At 28.1% G+C, this 25339-nt stretch overlaps 1 protein-coding gene across 17 annotated transcripts in view; it reads left to right on the plus strand.

The window, feature by feature from the left end:
• The window catches only part of Dscam1 (Down syndrome cell adhesion molecule 1), a 607521-nt gene that overhangs the window by 536606 nt on the left and 45576 nt on the right, over positions 1-25339 (plus strand). For 12 of the 17 annotated variants that reach the window (XR_012756684.1, XM_075368244.1, XM_075368236.1 and 9 more), the window contains 5 exons: positions 93-269; positions 497-663; positions 4907-5098; positions 12316-12483; positions 19523-19720. Coding sequence is in view for 16 of the 17 variants with exons in the window: in XM_075368244.1 (XP_075224359.1) it covers positions 93-269; positions 497-663; positions 4907-5098; positions 12316-12483; positions 19523-19720 (902 nt within the window). In the remaining variant the exon portion in view is untranslated. Of the gene's footprint in view, positions 1-92; positions 270-496; positions 664-4700; positions 4872-4906; positions 5099-12315; positions 12484-19522; positions 19721-25339 lie in introns of all 17 variants that reach the window. The other 5 variants (XM_075368246.1, XM_075368252.1, XM_075368245.1 and 2 more) reach the window with 4 other exon arrangements.

Below are 25339 nucleotides of genomic sequence, written 5' to 3' on the forward strand. Positions count from 1 at the left end.
CCAAGATTTTTCTTTAAGGTAAAAGTAAGTGTAGTTTTATTTATTTTTATCATAATAACTATTTATTATTAATTATTTCTTTTATTTCTTAGCATTGGAACTGGTGATGAATCAGATATGTTAAATACAAGAACAAAAGGATCAAAGCCAATTATTCCTGAAGCGAGCCGATTCATTGAAGTATCAACGAACTCGATTACACTACATTTGAGTGCATGGTCTGATGGTGGATGTCCTATGCTTTACTTTGTTGTTGAACATAAAAAGAAGTAAGTTGTAAATTGTTTCTTATTCGTTTAATTAAAAATTATTTAGCCATACTTTTTTATTTTTAAATAATTGCCATTTAAAAACCAAATACAGAACATTTTATTTAGTACATTGCTTATGACTACTTTACTCAGAAAATGTGTAAAGCTAATTTATTTATCATTTTGATCTGAAAAATAAATTTATATTTCTTAGTCTTTTAATTTATAAAATATTTTGTTTACAGGTCACAGTTAGATTGGAATCAGGTATCTAACAATGTTAAACCAGGTGGTAACTTTGTTGTACTTGACTTGGACCCAGCAAACTGGTATCATCTTCGTGTTACTGCCCATAATAATGCTGGATTTGCTGTCGCTGAATATGAATTTGCAACTCTTACTATAACTGGTGGTAAGTTGTATTTATTTTAAATAATTTAATTTCTTACAATGTTTCTGGAATGTCAGGTAAATTATTTATTAATGAAAAAAGATTTTTATTTTATTTATTTTTTTTAATTTAATGATTTCTTTTCTTAAAATGTGTTTTACAGAAAATTATGTATTAGTTAGGGAAAATTTTTCTATTATATTTGATATTGTTTCTACCTGTGCTGATTTTATGCTGTTCAGTGTTTTTTACTCTGCTAATAGACTTCATAGATGTCAGAGGTACAAAATAATCTAAAAACCTTGCAACCCAGCTATGAAATTATGTAATATGTTCAGTGGAGTATATTTATTCATTTTTTTTGTAATTAATACAGATGTGGTGTGAGATTATGAAAATTTTCGAGTCACTGATATAAATTATAGGATTGAGAAAGCAGTAGTAAAAATGAGTGTTAAATATAGTTGTAATTAATGGATTTGTTTAATTGACTTTAGTTTTTCAGAATTGCATTAGTAAATCATTGTTGAAAGTACATTCTTTAATCTAGTAGAGTTTAATCTTTAGTAGTGATTTCTGCTGTTGTATATCAATGTCAGCATACTATATCCAACAATGTAATAGTCAATGTGAGCAACAAATTTATTCCTTCACCAAAGGATAATGAGTTGCTGTATAATAAATAAGCTGGTGTATTATGAGCTGCTGTATAATCTAAGTTATGATTGTCAGCATTAAGAACAAAATAAACCAAAAGATTATGTTTCAACTTTGGAAGTACTGTCACTAAATAAGGCTTATAAGAGCTAATTTGCTTGTAAAAGAACAAAAATAACACTTATACTGTAATATATATATATATATATATATATATTTATTACAAATTAATTAATAAATTAGTAAATTATGAAGTATACTAATCCGGTTTAAGTAATTGCAATACTTTAATTAAAATTTAAATCGGAAATTAGGGCTGGAAAAAAATTCAAGTTTTAAAGTAAATAAAATAATTTTCTTCATCACAAAAAATTATTTTCAAATTATATGTAAAGATTAGCTGAGTTTTTGTCACTTTTCCATTTTCAGTTGGGAAGCATTTTCTTTCACTGTAAGAGAAAATGCATCTGTTACTTGGAATTATTAGAAAAAATAACCATTAAACCCGTTGGTCTTACTGTTTTCAGTCATCGGGGAACATCTGGTAATTGAATAAAAGAATTCAATTCAAGATCATCAGAGGTACTTCAAAGTCCTGATGTTAAACAGCAATAAATACATTTTGTTAGTCTAAATATTACAAGAGTAAAATATAAAATTTGCTACATTTTCTCTCCATGACTTTTAGTGATGATGTTAATTTAGAATGCAAACTTTTTCAATGACAAAATGAACAATTGTTTTTAATAATAAATAATATTAATAAAAATTATTTTTAATTTTAAATAAAAATTATAAAGTAAATTTAATATATTAACTTTATTAGTTAACTTAAAATTGTAATATAAATTTAAATCTGTTTTCAGCGATTTAACAATATCGTATTTCTTTTAAAAAATCTATAATGTTTATATTGCATTAAACTGTATTTTATATTTTAATATATTTTGTTATTTGCAATAAATAAGTAGATAAATGAAATAACTTTAAAAAAATAAAATATGATTTTCTAATTATGAAACTATATTTCAACACGTTATGTGGTTTTAATTTCCTTGTTTGCCAATTATTCACTTGATTTTTACTAGTTTTAAACTTTTATTTTTGCATGATACTGCAAAAGAAATACATACTTATGACTGGAAATTTTGATTGTGGTCAATTAATGTTTTCCCTCTAAAAGATTAACTAATCAGAAGTGTCACAGAATTCTCATGCTGTATAATGTAATGCCATATTCAACAGTCAAAAACATTTTTGAGCATACTAGCGTACATCTGAGGTGTAATTATTTCATTATTCACTTATTATTATTATCTTATTCATTTCACAAAGTAATTTAGAGCCAATGATTCCAAACACTGTCACTCCTCACTGATAGTAAACTTTTCTCATTCTCACGATGCAGTGGTTGTTCATGCATAACATAAAGTTGTTTGGAAGATTATTGTTTATGGTTTTCTCTATTACTGCGGCCAATTAAATTGAAAATTAGCTTTGTGTTAAGCAATTAAGTTATGTAACTCTTAAATGTTTTCACACAACATTTGAATGAATTTGTTCCAAAAATCATAGTGTTTTAGTAGATCATTTGGCAGATTTTATGAACAATTTGAATTTTTTTTATCGTTGATAAGATAGACAATAATGTTGTAAACACCATACTTATCTATCTGGTGCCTTCATTGATGATGAATGTTAAGTTATTAGATGTTGAGGGCTCTGTAGAACCACTTGTCTTATTCATTCAGAATTTTCAGGAACAGTCAGTCAGTGATAAAGTCATTCTTGGAACATTCTCAAGGAACAGTCAATGATATCATTATTTAATTCATTTTTGATGATTTTTAATTATTTCTACCACCTTAAAGGATCATATTCATGTTGAGACACATTTAAATTTTTCTAAAAAATATTTTTTGAACGTCAGTGACTGAATTTATATTTAATAAATTCTGTAATAACATTCATATGATGCCTTGAAAACTGTTACTTTAAGGTCACTAACAAGTAAATTGTAAGCAGTTGAATACAATCAAATATACTACTATTTTCCCACTTCAATTATTCCCATTGTAGGGTAATTCAAGTAAACGATGCCTCAAAACACACCAGATAGTTGTTGGGTAATTCACATCACGTTCTTCTTGGCCCATGTTCTTGCCTCTACAGAGACACCCTGTTTGTTCAAACTGGTGAAACTGTCGACATATGGTCTAACTTGGATTGAAGGTTCAATGTTAAATCAGAGATAAAGCGCATGCTGCATTGCAGTTGCCAACTGATATTTGTATAACTTATTTCCTTTAAATATTTTTCACTTAAATAATTTTTCCCCTTTAACACTGAATTTAATTTTTTATGGTAACATTAATATTACCAAATTATTGGCCCAAATTATTTAATTAATTAAATTTAAATTATTGGCCCATAATTGCACCAATAATTTAATTATTTGGTTAATTATAATTAATTATTGACCCAATTATGTGGCCAATTTCAAATTTGTCATTGTTTTAGATTTCATTTAGATATATGGTATCATTGAAATCACTTTCCAGATATTATATGACTGAGATTGGCATTTATTAGCTTGAAAAAATAAATAAATGAATGAATGATATAAATTGTTTACCATAAGATATTAAACAAAGCATCATTGTAAAATATGTAGTTAAACAAATGCAACTCTGTTCTGTTAAAACATACTGTGAATTTGCCTATTCTATTCTTAGTTTGTTCACACATTAAAAAATTCATTATCATTAAAGAAAAGAAAATAGCAGTAGAACACTTGCAATTGGTCATCAACTTGTAGTTAGTTGTTTGAGTAAAAAATATATAAATATATTATTAGAAGTTATTTTATTAATCAAATATTATTATTTTTATTATTATAAACTAATAACAATAATCTGATTGTAAAGACATAGCTCTGATTGGTTTCAGGCCTGCTATTACCTCTGGAAAAAGAGAATATCAGTTAAAAGAATAAAATTCTAAGTCAAGCTTTATTTGTATTAAAATATATGTGAGGTTTTTTCTTCATATTGTATGATTGGACTTTTCATAAATGAATGATTTTCTTGTCTATTATTTATGGGCTTTTTTTAAATTTAATTTAAATTTATTTCAAATACAGTATCATTGTTGAAAATAATTTATGAATTTATACCACTTTTAATTTTTTGCTAAACAGATCTTGATTAATTCACCTCACTGGATGTTTCAGTATATTAGTTAAATGATGCATTTTTTTATTGGTTTTCAGTCAGAATTTTCCTTTTATTACTAGTTAGTTTTACTTCTTACTTAGTTTAAATAAAAACTAGTGTGTAAATATTTGGTTATTTTATTGGTGAATATTGAGCGGGGAGTCAGAGCCGCCTTTGGTGTTTCAGGTACAATAGCACCCGCTCGGGAGCTTCCAGACCAGGGTGGGCCTGACTCCCCCCTCCGTCTTCTTCTCGCCAACTTGAATCTTGTAGTACCAGTGGCATCTGCTCTTCTAGTCATAATTGTTGCTATCATCGTTATGTGCTTCTTACGTGGAAAAGGAAATCACCATAAAGGTGAGTAAATTAAATTAGTTTATTATTGATTTCAGGAACGATTGCTCCTCCTCATCGAGGTTTACCAACTTTGCAACACTTCTTTCCTTGGATACCATATTGGGCTGTTGATCTGAATGTTGTTGTACCGATTGCAGCTACTGTTGTTGTTATATTTGTTGGTATCATCGTTATTTGTGTTGCATTTGCAAGACGATCTAGAGGGCCTGAACAAACTCGTTTAAGAGGTGATATAAATATATAAGTATATATTTAATTAATTTGTCTACTTTATGGATTATATTTAATTACTTGATACTTTCATGCAAATTTTTGTGTTTATATTCAGAAAAATGTTTTTTTAAAAAGATTGGTGTATTATATTTTTAAAGAATTACTTCATGCTATTAAGATGGAAGTGTTTAAGATTAATGCTGTGTAAAGTAAATAGGTAAAAGCAGATAGGTAAAGTAAATAAGTAAAAGCAACATTGCTATTGCAATATGAGTATTCATTTAAAATATCACTTAGATCCGATATAAATCTTTTTTATACAAAATATATTCCAATCATACTTGTTTATTTTGAAGATGTTTTCGAGTGATCTATGTTTGAAGTGTAACCATTGTTTCCAAATTATATAAGAAATATTTGAATAAATGTAGTTTTAAGAATTATCGTGATCTGTTCGTGTAATATGAAGTTCGTTTATCAGTGGATCACAGTTTAATGTAATTATGAAGTACTGATGCATTTACTTTAACTGTTCTCTCACTACAACATTGATGAAATTGTGTAAATTTTACACCAGATTTACTGTTGAATATTTTTTTTACACATATATGTATTTATCGTCAATTGTGTTGAAAGCTTTTAACTTCTACATAAAAAAATTATTACATTTTACATTAACTTCATAGTTAAATTTGATATAAAGTTAATAGTTAATCACATCCTGAAACATATATATACAAGAGAGAAGGAATTTACCTCCTACTTAATGGTGCTTGGACTAGTAGGCCTTTCCATTGCTGTCTGATACAGGATTGTAAGGAATCATTATTCCTTAGAAGCATACGTCAATGATTTAGCATATAAGGGAAAAAATATTTTAACAATTTGATTATTTGTGTGAAGCATTTTTTCTTGTTAATAAAATATATTACTGCGTTGTTAGTGATTGTTATTACTGTTATGTAATAACTCTGAAGTATTCACTCCGAGCATGGTAGCAACTATAAAAGAGAGATAAAATGCACCATAAATTATTAAAACAAACTTTTAATACAAATCTAAAAAATTATTATAAGAAATACAGGAACAGGTTAAACAATATAATAAAGAAAGCAAAAATTGATTATTTTAATAATAAGTTTCCAATCAAATAAAAACAATATTTTTTTTTTGTCTTCAAGTCATTTGACTGGTTTGATGCTGCTCTCCAAGATTCCCTTTCTAGTGCTAGTCGTTTCATTTCAGTATACCCTCTACATCCTACATCCCTAACAATTTGTTTTACATATTCCAAACGTGGCCTGCCTACACAATTTTTTCCTTCTACCTGTCCTTCCAATATTAAAGTGACTATTCCAGGATGCCTTAGTATGTGTGTCTAAGTCTGTCTCTTCTTTTAACTATATTTTTCCAAATGCTTCTTTCTTCATCTATTTGCCGCAATACCTCTTCATTTGTCATTTATCCACCCATCTGATTTTTAACATTCTCCTATAGCACCACATTTCAAAAGCTTCTAATCTTTTCTTCTCAGATATTCTGATTGTCCAAGTTTCACTTCCATATAAAGCGACACTCCAAACATATACTTTCAAAAATATTTTCCTGACATTTAAATTAATTTTTGATGTAAACAAATTATATTTCTTACTGAAGGCTCGTTTCGCTTGTGCTATTCGGCATTTTATATCGCTCCTGCTTCGTCCATCTTTAGTAATTCTACTTCCCAAATAACAAAATTCTTCTACCTCCATAATCTTTTCTCCTCCTATTTTCACATTCAGTGGTCCATCTTTGTTATTTCTACCACATTTCATTACTTTTGTTTTGTTCTTGTTAATTTTCATGCGATAATTCTTGCGTAGAACTTCATCTATGCCGTTCATTGTTCCTTCTAAATCCTTTTTACTCTCGGCTAGAATTACTATATCATCAGCAAATCGTAGCATCTTTATCTTTTCACCTCGTACTGTTACTCCGAATCTAAATTGTTCTTTAACATCATTAACTGCTAGTTCCATGTAAAGATTAAAAAGTAACGGAGATAGGGAACATCCTTGTTGGACTCCCTTTCTTATTACGGCATCTTTCTTATGTTCTTCAAAAACAATATTAAGAAAACATAAAACATGGGAATGTATGAGATGTTATCTCTAAAGTAAGACTGTTTCATTGTAAAAAAAATTTATTCTGAAAACTTTATAATTATTCTTTATTTCTCTTAAACTACATTCCTTATACTATTCTCTATATAATCTCCACATGAATTAAGACATTTATTGTAGCGACACACCAGCTTCAATATACCCTCATCATATTCTTCTGCTACCAGTCCATTTAGCTACTGGTTAACAGCATTTTTAAGTTCATCGTCACCTGCAAATTGCTTATCACTCAAAAATTCTTTCAATTTCCCAAACTAATGGTAATCAGAAGGAGCTAAGTTTGGACTATATGGTGGATGATCGCAAATTTCCCATCCAAATGTTCTCAGTAAATCACGTGTCAGACCCTCAACATGTGGATGTGCATTATTGTGCAGTAGGACGACGCCATCGGTCAGCCACCCACATTGCCGATTTTGAATGGTGCGCCGTAACTTCATAGAGTTTTGCTGTAGGATTCTGCATTTATAGTTGTTACATGTGGCATGAAATCAGTCAGCAGTATGCCAAACTGATCCCAAAAGACTTTGGCCATCAGCTTGTGTCCAAATGGTTATGTCTTGACCTTTGTTGGTGATTGAGGATGATGGCATTCACTTGACTACCGTTTTCTTGCTGGCATGTAATATAAAATCCATGTTTCATCGCCAGTAACAATTGAATTAATAACTCATCCCCTTTTTCTGTATAGCGCATTAAAAATTCCAAAGCAGATCCCATTCGGATTTTTTTGTGATGTTTCATTAAGATGTGTGACACCCAACATGCACAAACCTTTCTGAAGCCTGTGAAACATTAGGAAAAAGAAGGGCCAGGTCAGAAATTGTTGAGCGACAATCTTTTCTGATTTCATCATCAACCTGTTTCATTAAGTCCTTGGTGATTATCAAGGACTCCTCCCCGAACATTCTTCATCTTGCATATTAATTCTGTTATTACTAAACCTTTCACACCATTTTCGGACATTTCTTTCATTCATTACATTATCACTGTACACAGCAACTAACTGCCTATGAATTTCAACTGGCTTAACATATTGATGGTTTAAAAAACCATCAATATGTTTGACTCCACGTATTTCACAGTCAGTGGCAACATCGATTTTCCTGTTCATTTTATAACGTAATAACTCAAATGTAATCAAAGATACTACAACGCAACAACTTACAGACAACAATGCAGTGTATATATTATTAGCGTGGCCATGAACGACACAGGTTTGCCAATTTTAAGGAGAGAAATTTCCCTGCGGTCTTTACTTAAGAGATATCCTTCCTATTAATGAAATATTAAGATACAAAAAAAGAAATTACATAACTGAAAATTGAACCTAATAAATTAAATACTTTACAAATGTAGGAGAATTATTATGCAAATGCAGTACTAAAAAATACAAATAACTTAAATCTGCCTCTCTCATTAACCCCATCCTCTATTTAGCCTGTTTCTTAACCCAACAAATATTACTGAAATATTAAATGTAATAAAAATTTTTTTAAATAAATTGTCACCTGGAATTGATAGTTTTAATGCTTCTTGCTTAAAAGAAATAAGTAACTACATACAAAAACTACTTGAACACATAATAAATAGATGTTTTATTGAAGATATTTTCCTACTAAATTTAAAATAGCCAAAATAATTGCAATACATAAATCGGGAGATAAAAACAATTTGCAAATTACAGACCTATAAATCTGTTAAGTAACTTTGCCGAAATAATTTGAAAAAAATATTAAAAAACCAAATAATAAAGTTTCTTGATAAAAATAATTTTATTCATAAAAATCAGTACGCTTTACAATCTGGAAAATCAACAAAAGATGTGGTTTTACATTTAACCAGAATAATTAATAATTTTAATAAAAATAATAAGACTACAGCAATATTCCTCAATTTAGCTGAGGCATTTGACACAATACCTCACAAAATTTTAATACATAAGCTAAATAACTGGTATACGAGGACCAGTAAAAGAACTGTTTGAAAACTACCTTAAGGGTAGAACTAAAATTCTGACTTCAAATAATTTTAGTGAACACAGAAAATTCTCAAACTTTGGACTACCACTAGGTACTGTTTTCTTGCCAATATTTTTTCTAATATATGTCAATGATCTTTTAAAACTGAACCTTTCTAACAGTACCATGGTATTTTTCGCTGATGACAGCTTTGGTTTTTTCGAGCGAGGCATGAGATGAAGTATATAAGAGTGCTACCTGTGGATTACTTATAGGAAAATCTTGGTTTGAAAGTCATATTCTTACGCTCACCCTGAATAAGATGAACTATATGTCACTCTCACCTACTAAAACTGGCAAAGCTCCTTGAGAATTTCAACTAAAACTACATGTTCAGTAAATAATAGTGAATTGATAAACAGTAAACTCCCGTTGTCAGTCAATAGATGAAGTCAAGTCATTAAAATATCTTTGAATAATATTGGACTATCATATGATGTGGAATGTCCATGTACAGTATGTAACATAAAGAATAAAATATCTTATTCATTATTTATATAATAGTTTCCACTTACCAACAATCTTTAATAGTAATTGTTCAAGCCCTTTTGGATTATCAATCCATCCTCAGGAACAATGATGTGTTATAATTATAATTATTTATATATTAATTATACTAAATTGAATTTTGTAAAAATATAAATATAATAGTTGATCATCAAAAGGTGAAAAGTTAACATTATCTTTCATGTTAGTATGAATGTCTCAATTGTTATGTTTATTAGTATGAAGCAGTATTATCAACCTAAGATTCCAACTGGCATGACGGATAACATTAACTTTTTACCTTTTGACAATCAGTTTATATTTATATTTTTATAAAATTCAATTTAGTATAATTAGTGATACGTTAAGTAAATAATTATAATGTAAAATATATCATTGTTCCTGAGGATGGATTAATAATCTGAAAGCGCTTGAACATTAATATTAAAGATTATTGGTAAGTGTAAACTATTATATAAATAATTTATATATTAATACCAATAGGCCATGCTTAATAAAATTCATTTAAATACCTTATTCATACTTTTTACAAAGTAAACAAAATTAAAGATCTTGAAATAAATATGAATTATATATTTTGCATATGCTCATTCACTTTTTCAATATGCAATCAAGATATGAGGAGGAACATGTGATACCCATCTTAATAAAATATTTATACTCCAGAAATATTTAATTAGAGCAGCTCTTTGTAGACCAAGGTTATATCCTGTTACATGCTTATTTGAAGAATTTAAAGTTCCTACTTTGAGACAAATATCTGTCAAGAAAGTAATACTACACATAAATAAATATATAAATGAATTTAAATTTAAAAATACACTGCACGGTACTCTTTCAGCAGGAACAAATACTTCTACCACATTCTTTTCAAAATTAACTGTTTGCAAATATCAAATTTTTGTATTACTCTAGTATATTTTTTAATAAAGTCCCCAATCATTTTAATGTCCAAATAATAAATAGTAATCAATCAAAGAAATGGATGAAACACAATATATATTTTAAATTATCAAATTGAAACAAAAATAATCGATACTAATAACAATAAATTTAACATATTATTATGAGTAGCACACAAAAAAATAAATTAATATACTAATTAATATTAAAAATCTACATGCATAAAACTGTGAGTGTTAAGGCAGTATAAATTCATAATAGTGTTCAGTTTTCTTTTGAGTATTTCTTGTTGTCTTAACATACGTTATCTTATAATGTATTTTTTTTTATTCCTCAACAATGAAATTATTTTTTTTAGGTTATGAATGTATTATATTTTATTTTATTTGATTTCATCTCGCAAACTTGAGTAATTTTACATTCTGGTTCTATGTATTTTTTTTTCTACTTAATTTTTCAATTTAAATTTTTATTTTTTTATTTTTATGTATCATGTTACAAAAATCATGTATTTTTATTTAGTTAAATATTTTATTTTTAATTAGTTCTTAATTAATCATCCTGTTATAATGATATGAACTACGGGTAGCGCTCAAGGTTTCTTTTGCTACCTGCGTCAAGGATAAATATGTTGAATAAAATTGTATATGTAATTTTCAATTTGCAATAAATAAATATTATTATCATAATAATTATAATAATTACTAACTTTTGACAGTATATTATTTTTATACATGACTGTTTTGTAAAACTACTTTTTAGTTCAAATTAGCCCTTTTTACTCTGCAGAAAATGATAGCACAATTGATTAATATTAAAAGAAGTTACTTGCATGTAAATAGTATAAATTTAGATAACATAAAATTTTACATCTTTTTTTATTTTGTTATTGGTCCTTGTAATTCAGCAAGAAACAGCAATTTCATTAATTAAAAAATTTTATTTTATTTTTTTTAATTTTTTTATGACAATATTTTTAAAGTGCAAAAAACTCAAGAAACTGTTATGGAGTTATGCCATAACAGACTATCATCCGGGCTACTACCTTAACAATGAATGCTTAATCCTGTTCACTAGTTACTGGTAATCACTCATTTCTTGAATTGTACATCTTCTTCACTAATTTTGATATAGTTTTCCAGAGTAACCTTTGAGAAAGTACATTTTACAGTGATTCTCTACAGTTTTTTGTTTTGTGTTAGATTTTTGCTAATTACTTTCTGTATGCAAAATAGTTAAGTTTAAATTGGGAAAGCTAATGATTTTATTAAAATTTGAAAGTTATATATATATATAACATAGAGTGTACAAGAATATGGGAGCTGGGTGATGTTAAGTTTAGATGAACAAAAGTTCATTACAAAAAAATTGCACCTGTATAAAAATATGAAGTATGAGTAAATGCCTTCTCTTTTTGTTTCCTACTCATAAGATCAGCAACCAAAAAAAATTCAGAGGGAAGTTAATACCTTTTGTAAGTAATTTTGGTAACATATAATAAAATTATAAATCTCTAAGTAAAGATTATAATTTGCAAGAAAAATGTTTTTCTCATGTTAGTTTTTATGTCTTTAAAATATCTATTTTATTATCTTTAAATACCTAAAATATATTGGTCATAAAAAAATTTTTCAGATGACATTGTTTATAATCAGTCAATGGTTGGTGGAAACACAATGGATAAGAGACGTCCAGATCTTCGTGATGAACTTGGTTATATTGCACCACCAAATCGTAAACTGCCTCCAGTTCCAGGATCAAATTACAACACATGTGATAGGATCAAGAGAGGTACTGCAATAAGTAAGTGGTGGTTTAGCAGACATGTCATGCTACATATCAGTTGATCTGTTCTGAAATATGATTATTTCATAGATCAGAAACTGATGTGTTACAAATACTACTGCTGATGAGATTTTGCAACTATTCCAGTCGGTCTGATACCAGTCAACATTCAGTAAAGTAGTAGTCAATGTATTTTAATTTTTTGTCAATGGCACTGTCTGCTGCATCGCTTACTTTTTTTTTAAATTCTTTTATATCTTAAATTTATTGGCTCATTTCATTTAATCTTATTAAGAAAGAAGGATGAAGTAGTGAAATAGATTCTTGTAATATAACTAACATATATGGTGATAAGAAGTAGAAATCATTCCTAATTTAAGTAATGAACTAAAAGACCATTGAAAATTTGTAATATATTTCAATATTAAATATTTATGAAGCTATTTTTATTTTATGAGAACTGAAAGATAGAAGATTAATTGAGAAATAAACAAAAAATAATGATTTCTAAAGAAGTATTGATAAAAATGTTTGCTTAACAGTGAATAGAATTAAACTAGAAATGTTGCATTTAAAATAAGTTACTTTGAACAATTACATGGATTGGTGAAATGGCTACTATAAAAGAGGGAAGAAAAAATAAGAGACATTTGGAGTATATGTGTTTAAGGAATATTAAGAGAAAATTAAAAACATGGCTTAAGTAAAAGTTGAAATAATTATTGTATGCTGAATAGAAATGATTTTACTGAACTAAATACTGAAATAAAGAAGCAATTGATGAATAAGAATCATGTGAAAGGAAATGCAACATAAAAATAAAAACTGTTAAATAATAGGAAAGAATGGAGCTATCAGTTGTCATTGATTGATGCATATGTTATTTTAAGCATCATATGAAGTTTATCTTGATTAATGTGAATAAAGATTTTAATTCACTGAACAGCAAGACAAAACATAATGCTGTAAAATTATTAAAAATTATAAGCTAATTGATTTCAAATTACATGAAAATTGTAATCAAAGACCCTTTTAGACATAATTATCAGAACCTTTTATTGTAGCAGTTATTGGTTGCACTATTATTAAAGCACCATCTTAAAAAAAAGGTAGAAAACCCTTTAGTAGAACAGTAGTTATAGTGTAGTGTTTACTACACTTGATTTTTTTTTAATATGTTGGGTGGAGTACCTGTTCGTGTTTTTCATGCCTTTGGATGAATGTGTATCCAGCCTGTTTAATGTGGTACTAAATACAATCACTATAGATCAATCAGTACAACAAACTAAAAAAATTTCTTCAAAACAATTTTTTTAATGAACAAATTTCTATAAAGCAACCTAAAAAACACATCTCTGTAAACATTGCAACCCAGAAGTATTCAAATTGAACTTCACTGTTGTATTAAATATTACATCATACTAAATGCACATTCAACCATTTATACAAAGAACACTTCTGTAAGTGTGAATTGAGTCTTTACCCAAAGCACAATAACATAATCAACTTTTATAAATCATATAGAAACAGAATGCACATTCAAAAAGATATAAACAAAAATCTGCAACTTATGCATGTAATAATAAAAAACTAAGATCATGACATACTTGTCAATAGAAAAATATTAAAAAATCTACCAACATCAAAAATATGACAAGAACAACATAGCTAAAATATAAATTAATTCTAAAAGGTTCCTTAAGAATAGTGCCGTTGATGCTTCACTAAAGAAGGTGCTGCTAATTAGCTCCAGAAGGTCCTTTGGATGCACATTCTGCATGAAATCTGAAAGTAAGTTTATAAAGCTTTAATAATAATAATTTAAAAATATAACATTTGTTTTGGTTTTAAATCCACAATGTATTACTTCATTTAATGCTTTTTGAAAGTTATAACTGGTGAAATAGAGAGATTATATAAGAGAATGGAGTATTTTCCCATGAAATCAGTTCATCTTCGATAATTTTTAAATCTCTTAGAAACCCTTTCAAGAATTTTGTTGCATTTCGTATGGGTATTTGTGATACTGGTCGTTTATCTATACTTAGAAGATTAAAAAAAAAGAAAAACTAGTTTTGAATATAATAAAGCAGAAAAGCTTTACCTCATCAAATTTCATTTGAAGAATAAACATGGAAAAAAGTAATTTTAGATATTCAATATTTTTCATTAAAGAAAGATCAAGTCATAATATCAGCTCAATTTGTTGAATCTATTGGTCATTTTTATTTAATCTATGCTTCATAACTTAAAAAATGCACTTCATGTATCAGTTTTTAAGGATACACATCAATAGTAATTTGTCTCAAATATTACATTCAATAATAATTTTTTAATTGATTTGGTGCTGTTTTAACATAATGTGACAAGAGGATAATCTAATAGATTGATGGCAACATAAGCATCTAAGAAATATTATGTAGTCTGGCCAGTATACATACATGTTACCATTATTTTGTTCTTCTTTCTTTGCCCTCTTTATAAATTATTTGCTTTGCATATTCACCTTACATTATACGTACATAGATATTTAGTTTAGAAGTACGTACATTATTTTTATGATGTATATAGTTATTTATGTGATTACATGATATACATGTATCATCCTTCTTTCTGTGTTTCAATTATCATACTTATAAAAGATTTTATTTTTATTATATTCATTACAAAATTCATTGTAGCATGAATAAGTATTTAACTCCTTAAATAGTATTCCATTATTATATCTTTGTTTTTATGAAAAAATAGTTTTGAGATTAAACTTTATCGTTATATGTTTGCACTTTCATTTATTCTTAAAATATTATTTAAAAATGTCTATAACTACACTTTAAAATCTGTTGTACAAGTTATTTTATTTTATTTTATTTTTTGTTGACAGCTTTTTTTCATTGAATTTATTGTAAAATGGACATTCTCTAGCAAATATGAATGGTGCAATGAGTATTTTATTTCTGTTTGTTTATTTTTTATTTATTTTTTCTATAACAATTTGAGTACAATTTTTTTTTATAGCCTACAGCATATTATTTTGTAGTTGTTTTCTAACAAGTGCGGTTTTCTAGTTGTGACAATTATTTTACATAAATATTTCCATCCAGAACTGATTTAGTTTGTTAATTTTATGTTTTTACTTCTTTTTTTCAGTTCATAACTATTTTTACTTAATTACTTATTAAATTATAATCCATATCCTGCTTTTGGCACTAACTGCTTTTTGCTTTAAAATAAAATACTGCTTTGTAATAAATATGTAAAATACAATTTTATTTTGCTTATTACAATAAAATAATAAAATTGGGTTGTTAATAATTTACTCACATTAATTTAAATATTTTTCTTTGTATCAGTGTAATATTTATGAATACGAGGTGTGGCTATTAAGTAACGAGACTAATGCTATAAAATCATAAAATATTTTATTTTAAATTTATACATATTTAGTTTTTATCCCGTTCAATATACACCCCTCCTCTATCACTAAAATGCTCCATGTGAATTTTCCATTGTTTGAAACAGCGTTGGAAGTCTTCTTCTGTGAGCTCTTTTATGACGCGTGCCGCTTTTTCTTTTACAGCTTCAATGATCTGAAATCTTGTTCCTTTTAATGCAGATTTGACCTTGATGAACAGATAAGTCAGATGGTGCCAGGTCAGGCAAATAAGATGGATGGTCTAACACTGGGATGTTATACTTGGCTACAAACGTCTTGACAGACAGTGCAATGTGAGCCGGTGCTTTGTCCTGATGAAGAAACTATGACTTGTTTTGTCATAATTCGGGTCATTTTTTTCTTATTTTTCATGGAGATTAGCAAGGATTTCAAGGTAGTAATGTTGATTAATAATTTGACCTTCAGGAACCAGTGAAGGTACACAATCCCATGAATATCGAAAAAGCAATCATCATTGCTTTGAATTTTGATTTTCTCATTCGAGCTTTTTTAGCTCTCAGTGAAGTTGGGCTCTTCCAATGCATGGATTAACGCTTAGTTTCTGGATCATAAATGAAAAACCAAAATTCATCACATGTTATCACTCTTTTGAAGAAGTTTGGATCATTTTCAGTGGCATTCAAACTGTCAGAACAAACATTATCACGAGCTTCTTTTTGTTCGATTGTGAGAATTTTAGGCACCATTTTCACACACACTTTTTGCATGTTAAAGTTGTTATGTAAAATTTGCCCCATGCTTTCTTGGTCAATTCCTACAGTTTCAGCAGTCACGTGATAGTTAACCAATGGTCAGATCGAATGAGATTACCAATTTTTTCAGTATTTTTATCTGTTTTTGACATGGAAAGGCGACCCAGGCTAACATCATATTCAACATCTCGGCCATCTAGAAAACGCTTAAACCACTCAAAAACCTGTGCATGTGATAAACATTCATCGCCATATACTTTTTTTTAATAAAAGATAAGTTCCAGTAGCAATTTTTCCAAGTTTCATATGAAATTTCACAATAATTCTTTGCTGTAATAAAACACTTATCATTTTTCAAATGAAGGCCAGACTAATATGTCTAGAGAAACTGGAGTGGCAACTATCAAAAGCTTCTTGCTACACAGCTGTTGGTCATACGAATGTGCTGCATGCACAGTTCTTCTGTAGCAGCATTGTTCTCATTATTTACTAGCCATACCTCGTAGTTCACAATTTTTTTCTTTGGTCAAATTTATGCTTTCAGATGTTAGTTACATTATTTATTTTATTCCATATTTTTTTATTAAGTTCATTAATTTGATATTAATTGTGTTATAGAGTTATTGTTTTTAATTGGTTTACCTGTTTTAATAATAAATTATAATAGTGCCTTTTTTTAAATAAAGTTATACACTTTACATTCATTTGTTTTTTAATACATTTTTTTACAACTAATAATGAACATTATTGTTGTTGGAAATAGGTTTAAAAATATATATATATGAAAAGAAATTTCACATTAATAATATTTTTCTTAAACTTCTAAGCTGGCTAGTAGAATAAGTTTCCACTGGCATAATTTGTTTTCTTTGTATATTTTGAATCATGATATAAACTTTATGTTCTTTATTATATTTGTGTGGTTTCTTATTTATTTAAAAATCTTTGCAGCATACCTTAAACAATATCCAATAGTGTTTCACTGTAAAATACTATTAGAATTTTTGTTAAGTTCTCAAAAGATTTTAAACTGTTTTCCATTAGATTTTTATCTTAATATTGCTGGTCTTAGTTGTATAAGTTTTGTTGAATTTTCTAGAGCATTGATAAATTCTTTCCAACTTCATATTAAAGTTTTAGGTTAACTACATCTGAGAGCATTATTGCATAAAATGTAAAATCACAATAACTAATCATCAGGATCTGGCAATAAAACATTGAGAATTGTTTTTTTTTTAAGATTGTTTATGCATTAGTATAGATTAGGTGGCTTGTCTTTACCTATACCACCTCAGTCCCAGAATAGTTTTATAGGCAAACTGCCCCCCCCCCCCCATAAACTACACAAATAGCAAGGATGCAGTTGATTAAAAAGATTCCCATATCTTTAACATGAATTCAATGTACATCTAGTAAAATCCACAAAACACTATTGGGGGAAAGAAACAGTTAAAAGGGAAAGGTACAATCAGCGCATAGAATGATGATAAAACAAACAAACAACCTACCCGAAGAAGTATCTCCTGAATAAGTAGCTTTCTCCAGTCAGTGGGCATCCTTTGCACTCACTATCCCTTAAAAAAATCAAGAGTACTCTCATCTAGGATAGGAGTAGCATAATATTATCAACAGTTTTGTGTAGAACTCCTTAAATATATTCTGCTACACAATCCTTTTCTTCTTGATATTTCCTGAGGTGAGGGCATCCTGAACGAAATCCTTATATATTACCCATATACTGTATGGATTGTGGAAGAAATCAATTAAACTATGAAAACTGTTCTACCAGATCCTCACCACAGAGTTTTTTAAGATGACGGTTCATAAGATTAATTTTTAAAAAATCTTTTATATGTTATTTTTTTAAACATTCACTTTTTCATTTCAATATTTCATTCCTTCAGTTTTTGTGTAATAAAAATCTTGTTTTTTTCATTTCACACTGCTGCAATTCATAATTTTAATGTATTGTGTAAAATGTCTGTTGATACATGAGCGATTTATTTAATTTCTTTTTGATCTAAAAACGTTTTTGGAAAATATTCGTGATTAACTCTGGTTAATCACGAATATTTTCCAAACCTTTATACCTTTATTTACCTTTATTACCTTATTATTTACCTTTATTATATACCTTTATTTTAATTTGCTCCTTGTTTATTATACTAAGTTATAAAATTTCATTATTGTTAAAAACAATCTAATTTGAAATAGTAATTATTTTATTGTTCGGTTCTAAAAATTTACAAATTTTTATAAGGTTAGCTGTGGCTGGTGCAGTCAAAAAGTTATATGCTGCTAAGAGGAGAAAATAATTGTAACAATATTTTTCCTTTTTTTTGCTAAAATTTCAGTAGGTAATTGTAATGTTCAAATCCCTGTTATACTAGTCATGCTAACAGTATGGAAAAACAGTTCTTGATATTTTATGTCAGATCTTGCAGTTTTATTGAAGAAAATATTTTATCAAATAAAAAGATTCTGTTAATTTAATTCAGTAAATTAGATGTGTTAGTAGAATGAAATTGTAAAGTCATGAAATGTAGATTGAATAAAAATCTATACTTGGGCATTATTCTTATTTATAAATTTGATTTAAAAGTTGCTACAAGTCTTCTTAAAAATTCACTGTAAATTCACACTGATAATATTTTGGAATTGTGTTTTATTATGTTTTTGTGTCTTTTTCTTTAAAAAAAAACGTTGATTTGTTGATTACAGTTACAGAAAAATTTGTATTGAAAGAAACCTTAAAGATCTGTTTTATTTTTCTATTAATTATTAATTTTTTTAAATTTTATTTTAACAGCAAGTGTTTTAATTTTGTTACTTTTTTATATATTTTTTTATTATTTTATAATTATTACATTTTTTTTATTTACTTAACACTGACACCATTCTGTTTGGATAGAGCGATGTCCGGTATGTATGTCTGGATGTGTGTGTCCCTGTATAACCCGTCATGATATAGGTCACTCAGGATCTTACCGTGGTCACACAACATGGGATCCTCGCAGACACATGTACGAGGAACTAGGTTCATGTCCCAGGGGCCGATTACCTCCCCCTCCTTGTCATGGGTCTGATGAGACCATGTATCATCGATCAGGTAAAATCAACTTAAAAGTGTGTGACTCAATTTTTTTTTTATCTTGAGGGTGAACTGTATTTTTTTCTTGTTTATTATAAAAACTAACATGTGATTGTGTGTAAATTATAACAAAATTATATTAGATTTTCTTTGTTTTATTTTAATACAACCTAAATTATGCTTTTAGATACATAATGATATTTTATATTAACAAAATAATTTATTATGTATTTTGATTAAATATTTTGAGTTTAAACTCATCATCAAATAATGTTTACTTATCAGATTAGCTGTGTAATCATTGAACCCAATGATGTCTTTCGTGAGGAAATGTTTCACTTCTTCATTCAGCCTGTTGACATCATTAGATCTTTAGTCTTTGCCTTTTCAAATTTTTCACTTGTTTTTGTGTTGTCATTTTCTTATATAGTCTTGTTTCACTGTTTTGCATTTTTTTTTCACATTTTTAGTCCACGTCAAATTCTCCTTCAGGTAATATATTTCCAGCAATTATTTCAGTTTTATCTTTTCTAATTTATGTTGTTATATTTGTACCAACTTATTTGTTGTTCTGTCTGTAATTTTTTATTTATTTTTATAATCTTACTTGGTGTGTTAATTGGTTATTCATCAAGATGTGTCATCTCCAATTTACTTTTTATCCTTTAATCAGTGATATTTTTATTAGACCTTAATTAATAATAGTTTGAAATAATATTGTGTTTTGTTTTCCTTTTAAATATTAGTTTTGGATTTTGTTTTTAAACATTTGGATTGAATACATTTTCTCTTATCTCAGTCAAATTCATGCAAACTTTTGTGGGAGAGCAGTAGCATGTCTGCCCTTCATTGGGAGGGCTCTTTGTTCAATTCTAGTCAGGTTTGTTATTTTTCATACAGTATAAAATTTCCACATATTTTAACGTACAATTCTCAGGTTTATATATTAATCATAAAATATAAATTTTTTAATCAAATAATATTTTTGTGTATATGTCTAATATAAACACTCTGTCCTGAAATTTAGGCGCATTAACAAGTAAATATGTATCTTGGTACTCACTTACCCAATTTGTACAACTCACTGTTTTGTCCATTAATGGATGTGTGCTACTGTACATTCCATTCCCATCCTTATTGAAGTTATTTCCCTTCTTTATGTACACATCACTTCCTCTGCTGTATGCAGTCCAGTTCAGTGACTTTTGTTGAATATAATTTATATAATCTTTTTCTTCCAACACTTTAGTCCTTCAGTAACCACATGAAGGTTTTAGTATTTAATATATTGCATATGATATGACTAGTGTGTGTTGTTTTCCTTTATTTTTATTGTAGTTACCAGTTCCTATTCTTAATACGATTGACTTAAAATTTTTCATTTCTGACTTTCTATCCATGATGTTATAAGAAATTTTCTATGATCCGTATCTCAAAGGCCTCCACATTATTCAGTGTAAGCGCTTTTTATACACTATACAATAATACTGGCCAATTTTAATGTTTATGAAACTTTTTTGAATTTCATGAATGTATCTAGGCATTTTCTCAAAGGGCATAAGAAGGCAATGAGGAAAATGCTTCATTCCCAAGAAAGCCAGATAATAATATTTCTGTTAGGTAAATAATTATTAAATTCTATTCTAACAATAGTCTATTCTAAACTGTTATGTAAGTAGCATATCGCAATACACTGCTGGAGGTAGAGTGGAACAGTATTTGATGTTGAATAGAAGCTCTGATTTAATCCTGATTATTAATAATGTGCATTAGAAATTATAATAATTAACATAAATATACTATAATAATACTAACATATTAACTGCTACCTAACATATTTTAATATGTTATATTAAAATAATATTAACATACTAAAAATTTTCAGTGATTAATATTTTTTACCTATTAATCTGCACTTACAGTATCTGCTAATTAGTATTACTTTATATGAAGTATACTTATTTACACAAGAGGTAATGTTAATTTAAAAATCTAGAGTAATTATTTAATTTCCTTGTGAATCTCTATTGATCTACCATTAGTGTTGTAATTTTCTTTTTATTACAATTGTTTCAAAAGATATTTTAATTAAACTTCATTCACCTTAATATTTAATCTATGATAAATTTATTTTCTTTAGCCCGTAATACAAGTTTTGACAATTAAGTTTGTGCTTTCATTAATGGGGGTAGTGGTTATATCAAAAAGCATGAAAATTATATCATTGCATAAAGTGAGTTTATCAGAATTATATTTTTTTCAAAGAGGAATAATAAGCCAGTAAAAAGTGTAAATTAATTAACATACAAAAAAAAAACCACTCAGTATTCTATCATCTTGACTGGTTTTGGTATTGGTTAATGTATAAAATATATCGTTAAGCTAGAGAAAATAAAATATTTTAATTAAATTTCATGGAGATATATTTAAAATTATCAAAATTAAACTACAGATTATATTTTGTCATATTTTTGGAAAGAAGTTTTGTTCTTCTTGGTGTTTTTGTTGTTTTTTCTCTTTCATTATTTATATGTAGTAGATTCTGGATAGTAGGACCACTTCGGGATTATGCAATCTTACATAATTAAAAAAAAAAAACAAAATAGAGGAACAAAATACAGTAATGGTTGCTATTTATTATCAGTAAAATAAAAAAATAAAAAATACTTGTCTCTTACCTGTTTAAACTTTTTGAAAAACGTTCTTTACTTCGCTTTCCCATCGCACTTTTAAAATACTTGGCATTCTACAAATTTCGCACAGACTCATAGTTCTTCTTGTGGGCTTCTTTCGCACTGAAAGAAGCCCACAAGCCCACAATTTTCTTGTATAAAATATTTCTGAAGTCCGTCAATGAAATTTTTTGCATCTTGTGTAGGTACACATTTTACATCAGGCTCATCTTTATCTTCTTCAATCTCACCCAGTTCTTGAGTACCAGAAATGTTTTTAATTATTTCTTCATCGCTGGTTTCATTCTCATCATAGCATTGTATTCTTTCGTCTATATTTGAAAACTTCAAAAATTTGAACGTGGTGCTGCAAAAAACGTAATCCTTGTCATTGGCATTGACTTTTAAACCACTTTTGGCAAAGCAATTTCTGATAAGCTACTTTTCACTTTATCCCAACTATCGGCTACAAACTGAATTGCCTGCATCAACTTTACAAGTGCACTTCAATTGTAGCCGAGGAGGTCAATGTATTTCCTTCAATTTCTTGTTAAATTTAACTTATTAGTTTACTTCGTTAAATAAATAAAAATTTTTTATTATTCCCATGGCAAGCAGTTGAATTAAACCTGTATTCATTGGCAGAAACTTAGTTTGAATGTTTTCTAAATCTACATTAGGATGGACAGCACAGTTATCAATAAACAGACAAATCTTTCTTGATTTTTTCTTTAACTCATTGTCCCAAGCCCTCAGCTAATCATGAAAAATTAGACTTGTCATCCAGGCTTTTATATTAAAATAGTATTGCACAGGTAAACTCCATTCTAAACCACTTAAAACATCATGGTTTACGTGCTTTACTAATAACAAGAAGTTTTAATTTGTCACTACTAGACATATGCATGCAACAAAGCACAGTAATTCGATCCATTGGTTTTTTTAACCAGATATGCAATGTGTTTGTAACAGAGAGACCCATCTGGCATAGCGCGATAAAACAGGCCTATTTCATCTGCGTTATAGATGTCATAGAGTGAATATTTCTTCATACTTCTGGAAGTTTAGAACTCTTCCATGAATTGGAACTGCCCAGTATTAGCGCTTGCCTTTTATCGTGAGCCTTTTTAAATTTTATTTCACGTCTACATTTCCAACACCACAACCAACCGACTGTTGCTTTGAAATCATAGTATCCCAATTATCTTGCAGGCTCTTCTGTTTTTTTGTTTTAGCATAGAACAACTGACACTTACTCCTTGACTAGTAATGGTATAAAACCTTTAAAGCTTTTTTCACAAGTGAATCCTTTCCTTCCTTCACGTTTTCGTTTTTGAGAAGTTCCTTCTTTACATTTGTTAGACCATTCACATTGAAGAGTTTCTTCTTGCTATAAAATCTGAGCTATTGTAGTTTTTCATGCTACCAGAAGTTCTGCAAGTTTACGCTGACCAGTGTTTGGTGGATAACTTTTTATTTTGTCTTTCTGCCAATGTCATGTCTTTACTCGGCACGGCAACAAATTGGATAAATTATGAACACCAACTTTTAACTAAACTAACACTTCAAAGTATAAAGATAAAAGTGATTAAGAAAATTAAACGATTAACGAAAGTAAAAAGATAAGCAAAAGTGATTAGAAATAATTATGGAAAAATGATAACAGCACCATACACAATGAACAACGGACTCACAATGAAGAAAATAAAAACATTTGCCGCCATAACTGCATGATGTTATTGCCATGCACTATGTTCTGTGCAGATTAGTGATGAAAAAATAATATAATTAATATTAAAAAAAATTAATTAAGTTATTCAGTAACAGTCAAGCAATTTAAGTTACGAATAAAATTGTGATATTTTAGAAATAAAAGAAAGAAACGAACGAGCTTGTAGGTTTTATAAGCGGCATTTTGGACTGTTAAACCAGAGCAATTTTACATGAATTATACCAACATGTTTCCATTTTAACAAAAATGCCCCAATTAAACAGCTGCCCTGAATAATTGGTGGTCCTATTAACCAGAATTCACTGTATTGTAAAGAAACATTATTTTTTAAAAAATAGACCCTAAAATGTGAAAAAAATTAAAAAAAGAGTTGTTTTTGACTTTTAACTCTGGAATCATTTCAATTTGTTTATGAACTGTATTTTTAACTTATCCTCACACGTTGATGGAACATTATCTAAACATCCATGTTTTCTGAAAGAAGAAAATTGTTAATGTATAACGCAAAAGACAACTTATAAAAGGTTAAGTAAGAAAAATTATAAAAATAAATTAGAAATTTATGATACTTACTAAGTAATCATTCCAAGAAACTAACTATTATCATATTATGAGGGCTATACCAAAATTGACTTCTGATTGGCTGGTAGAAAATACAGTGAGAGTGAGAGAGAGAAGGAAAGATCTTATTACATACTTAAGGTAAATTATTACATTTCAACATAATTACCATCCACATTCAGACATTTAAACTACAACATTAGCTTTTGGTGACTTTCATCAGAGAACTCTGCTGCCAGTATATTTTTAACCCAGTGACTATTATTGACTCCTTAAGCCAGTTAATGTGGTTCTCATTTCTTTCAATGTGCAGAATAGCCAGCTGGACCTTCATTTTAATAAAGAGATGGTAGTGCTTTGGATCAGTTCTAAACTGAAAAGTAGATGATTAGAAATCTTCCTCTTGAACTTCTTAAATAAACCTTTTGTGTGACTTATAGTGCACATTTTCACATAAAAGGGACTGTCCTTTGTTAATATTCCACGTCACTTTTTGTGGATTGATGTCCAAAGTTTCTTCATTGTCTTTCAATAAACTACTGGATTATGGTTTTTGGTTCCATTAATTCTGCCAACAAATATCCCTTGTGGCCCAAAATATTCTAGCTATTTGATATTGAACATTTTCAGTTTGATAGTCAATTTTCTTCCTTAACATGCATACATATATGT

Source organism: Lycorma delicatula, chromosome 6 (genome assembly GCF_047948215.1).
Source record: "Lycorma delicatula isolate Av1 chromosome 6, ASM4794821v1, whole genome shotgun sequence".
NCBI lineage: Eukaryota > Metazoa > Arthropoda > Insecta > Hemiptera > Fulgoridae > Lycorma > Lycorma delicatula.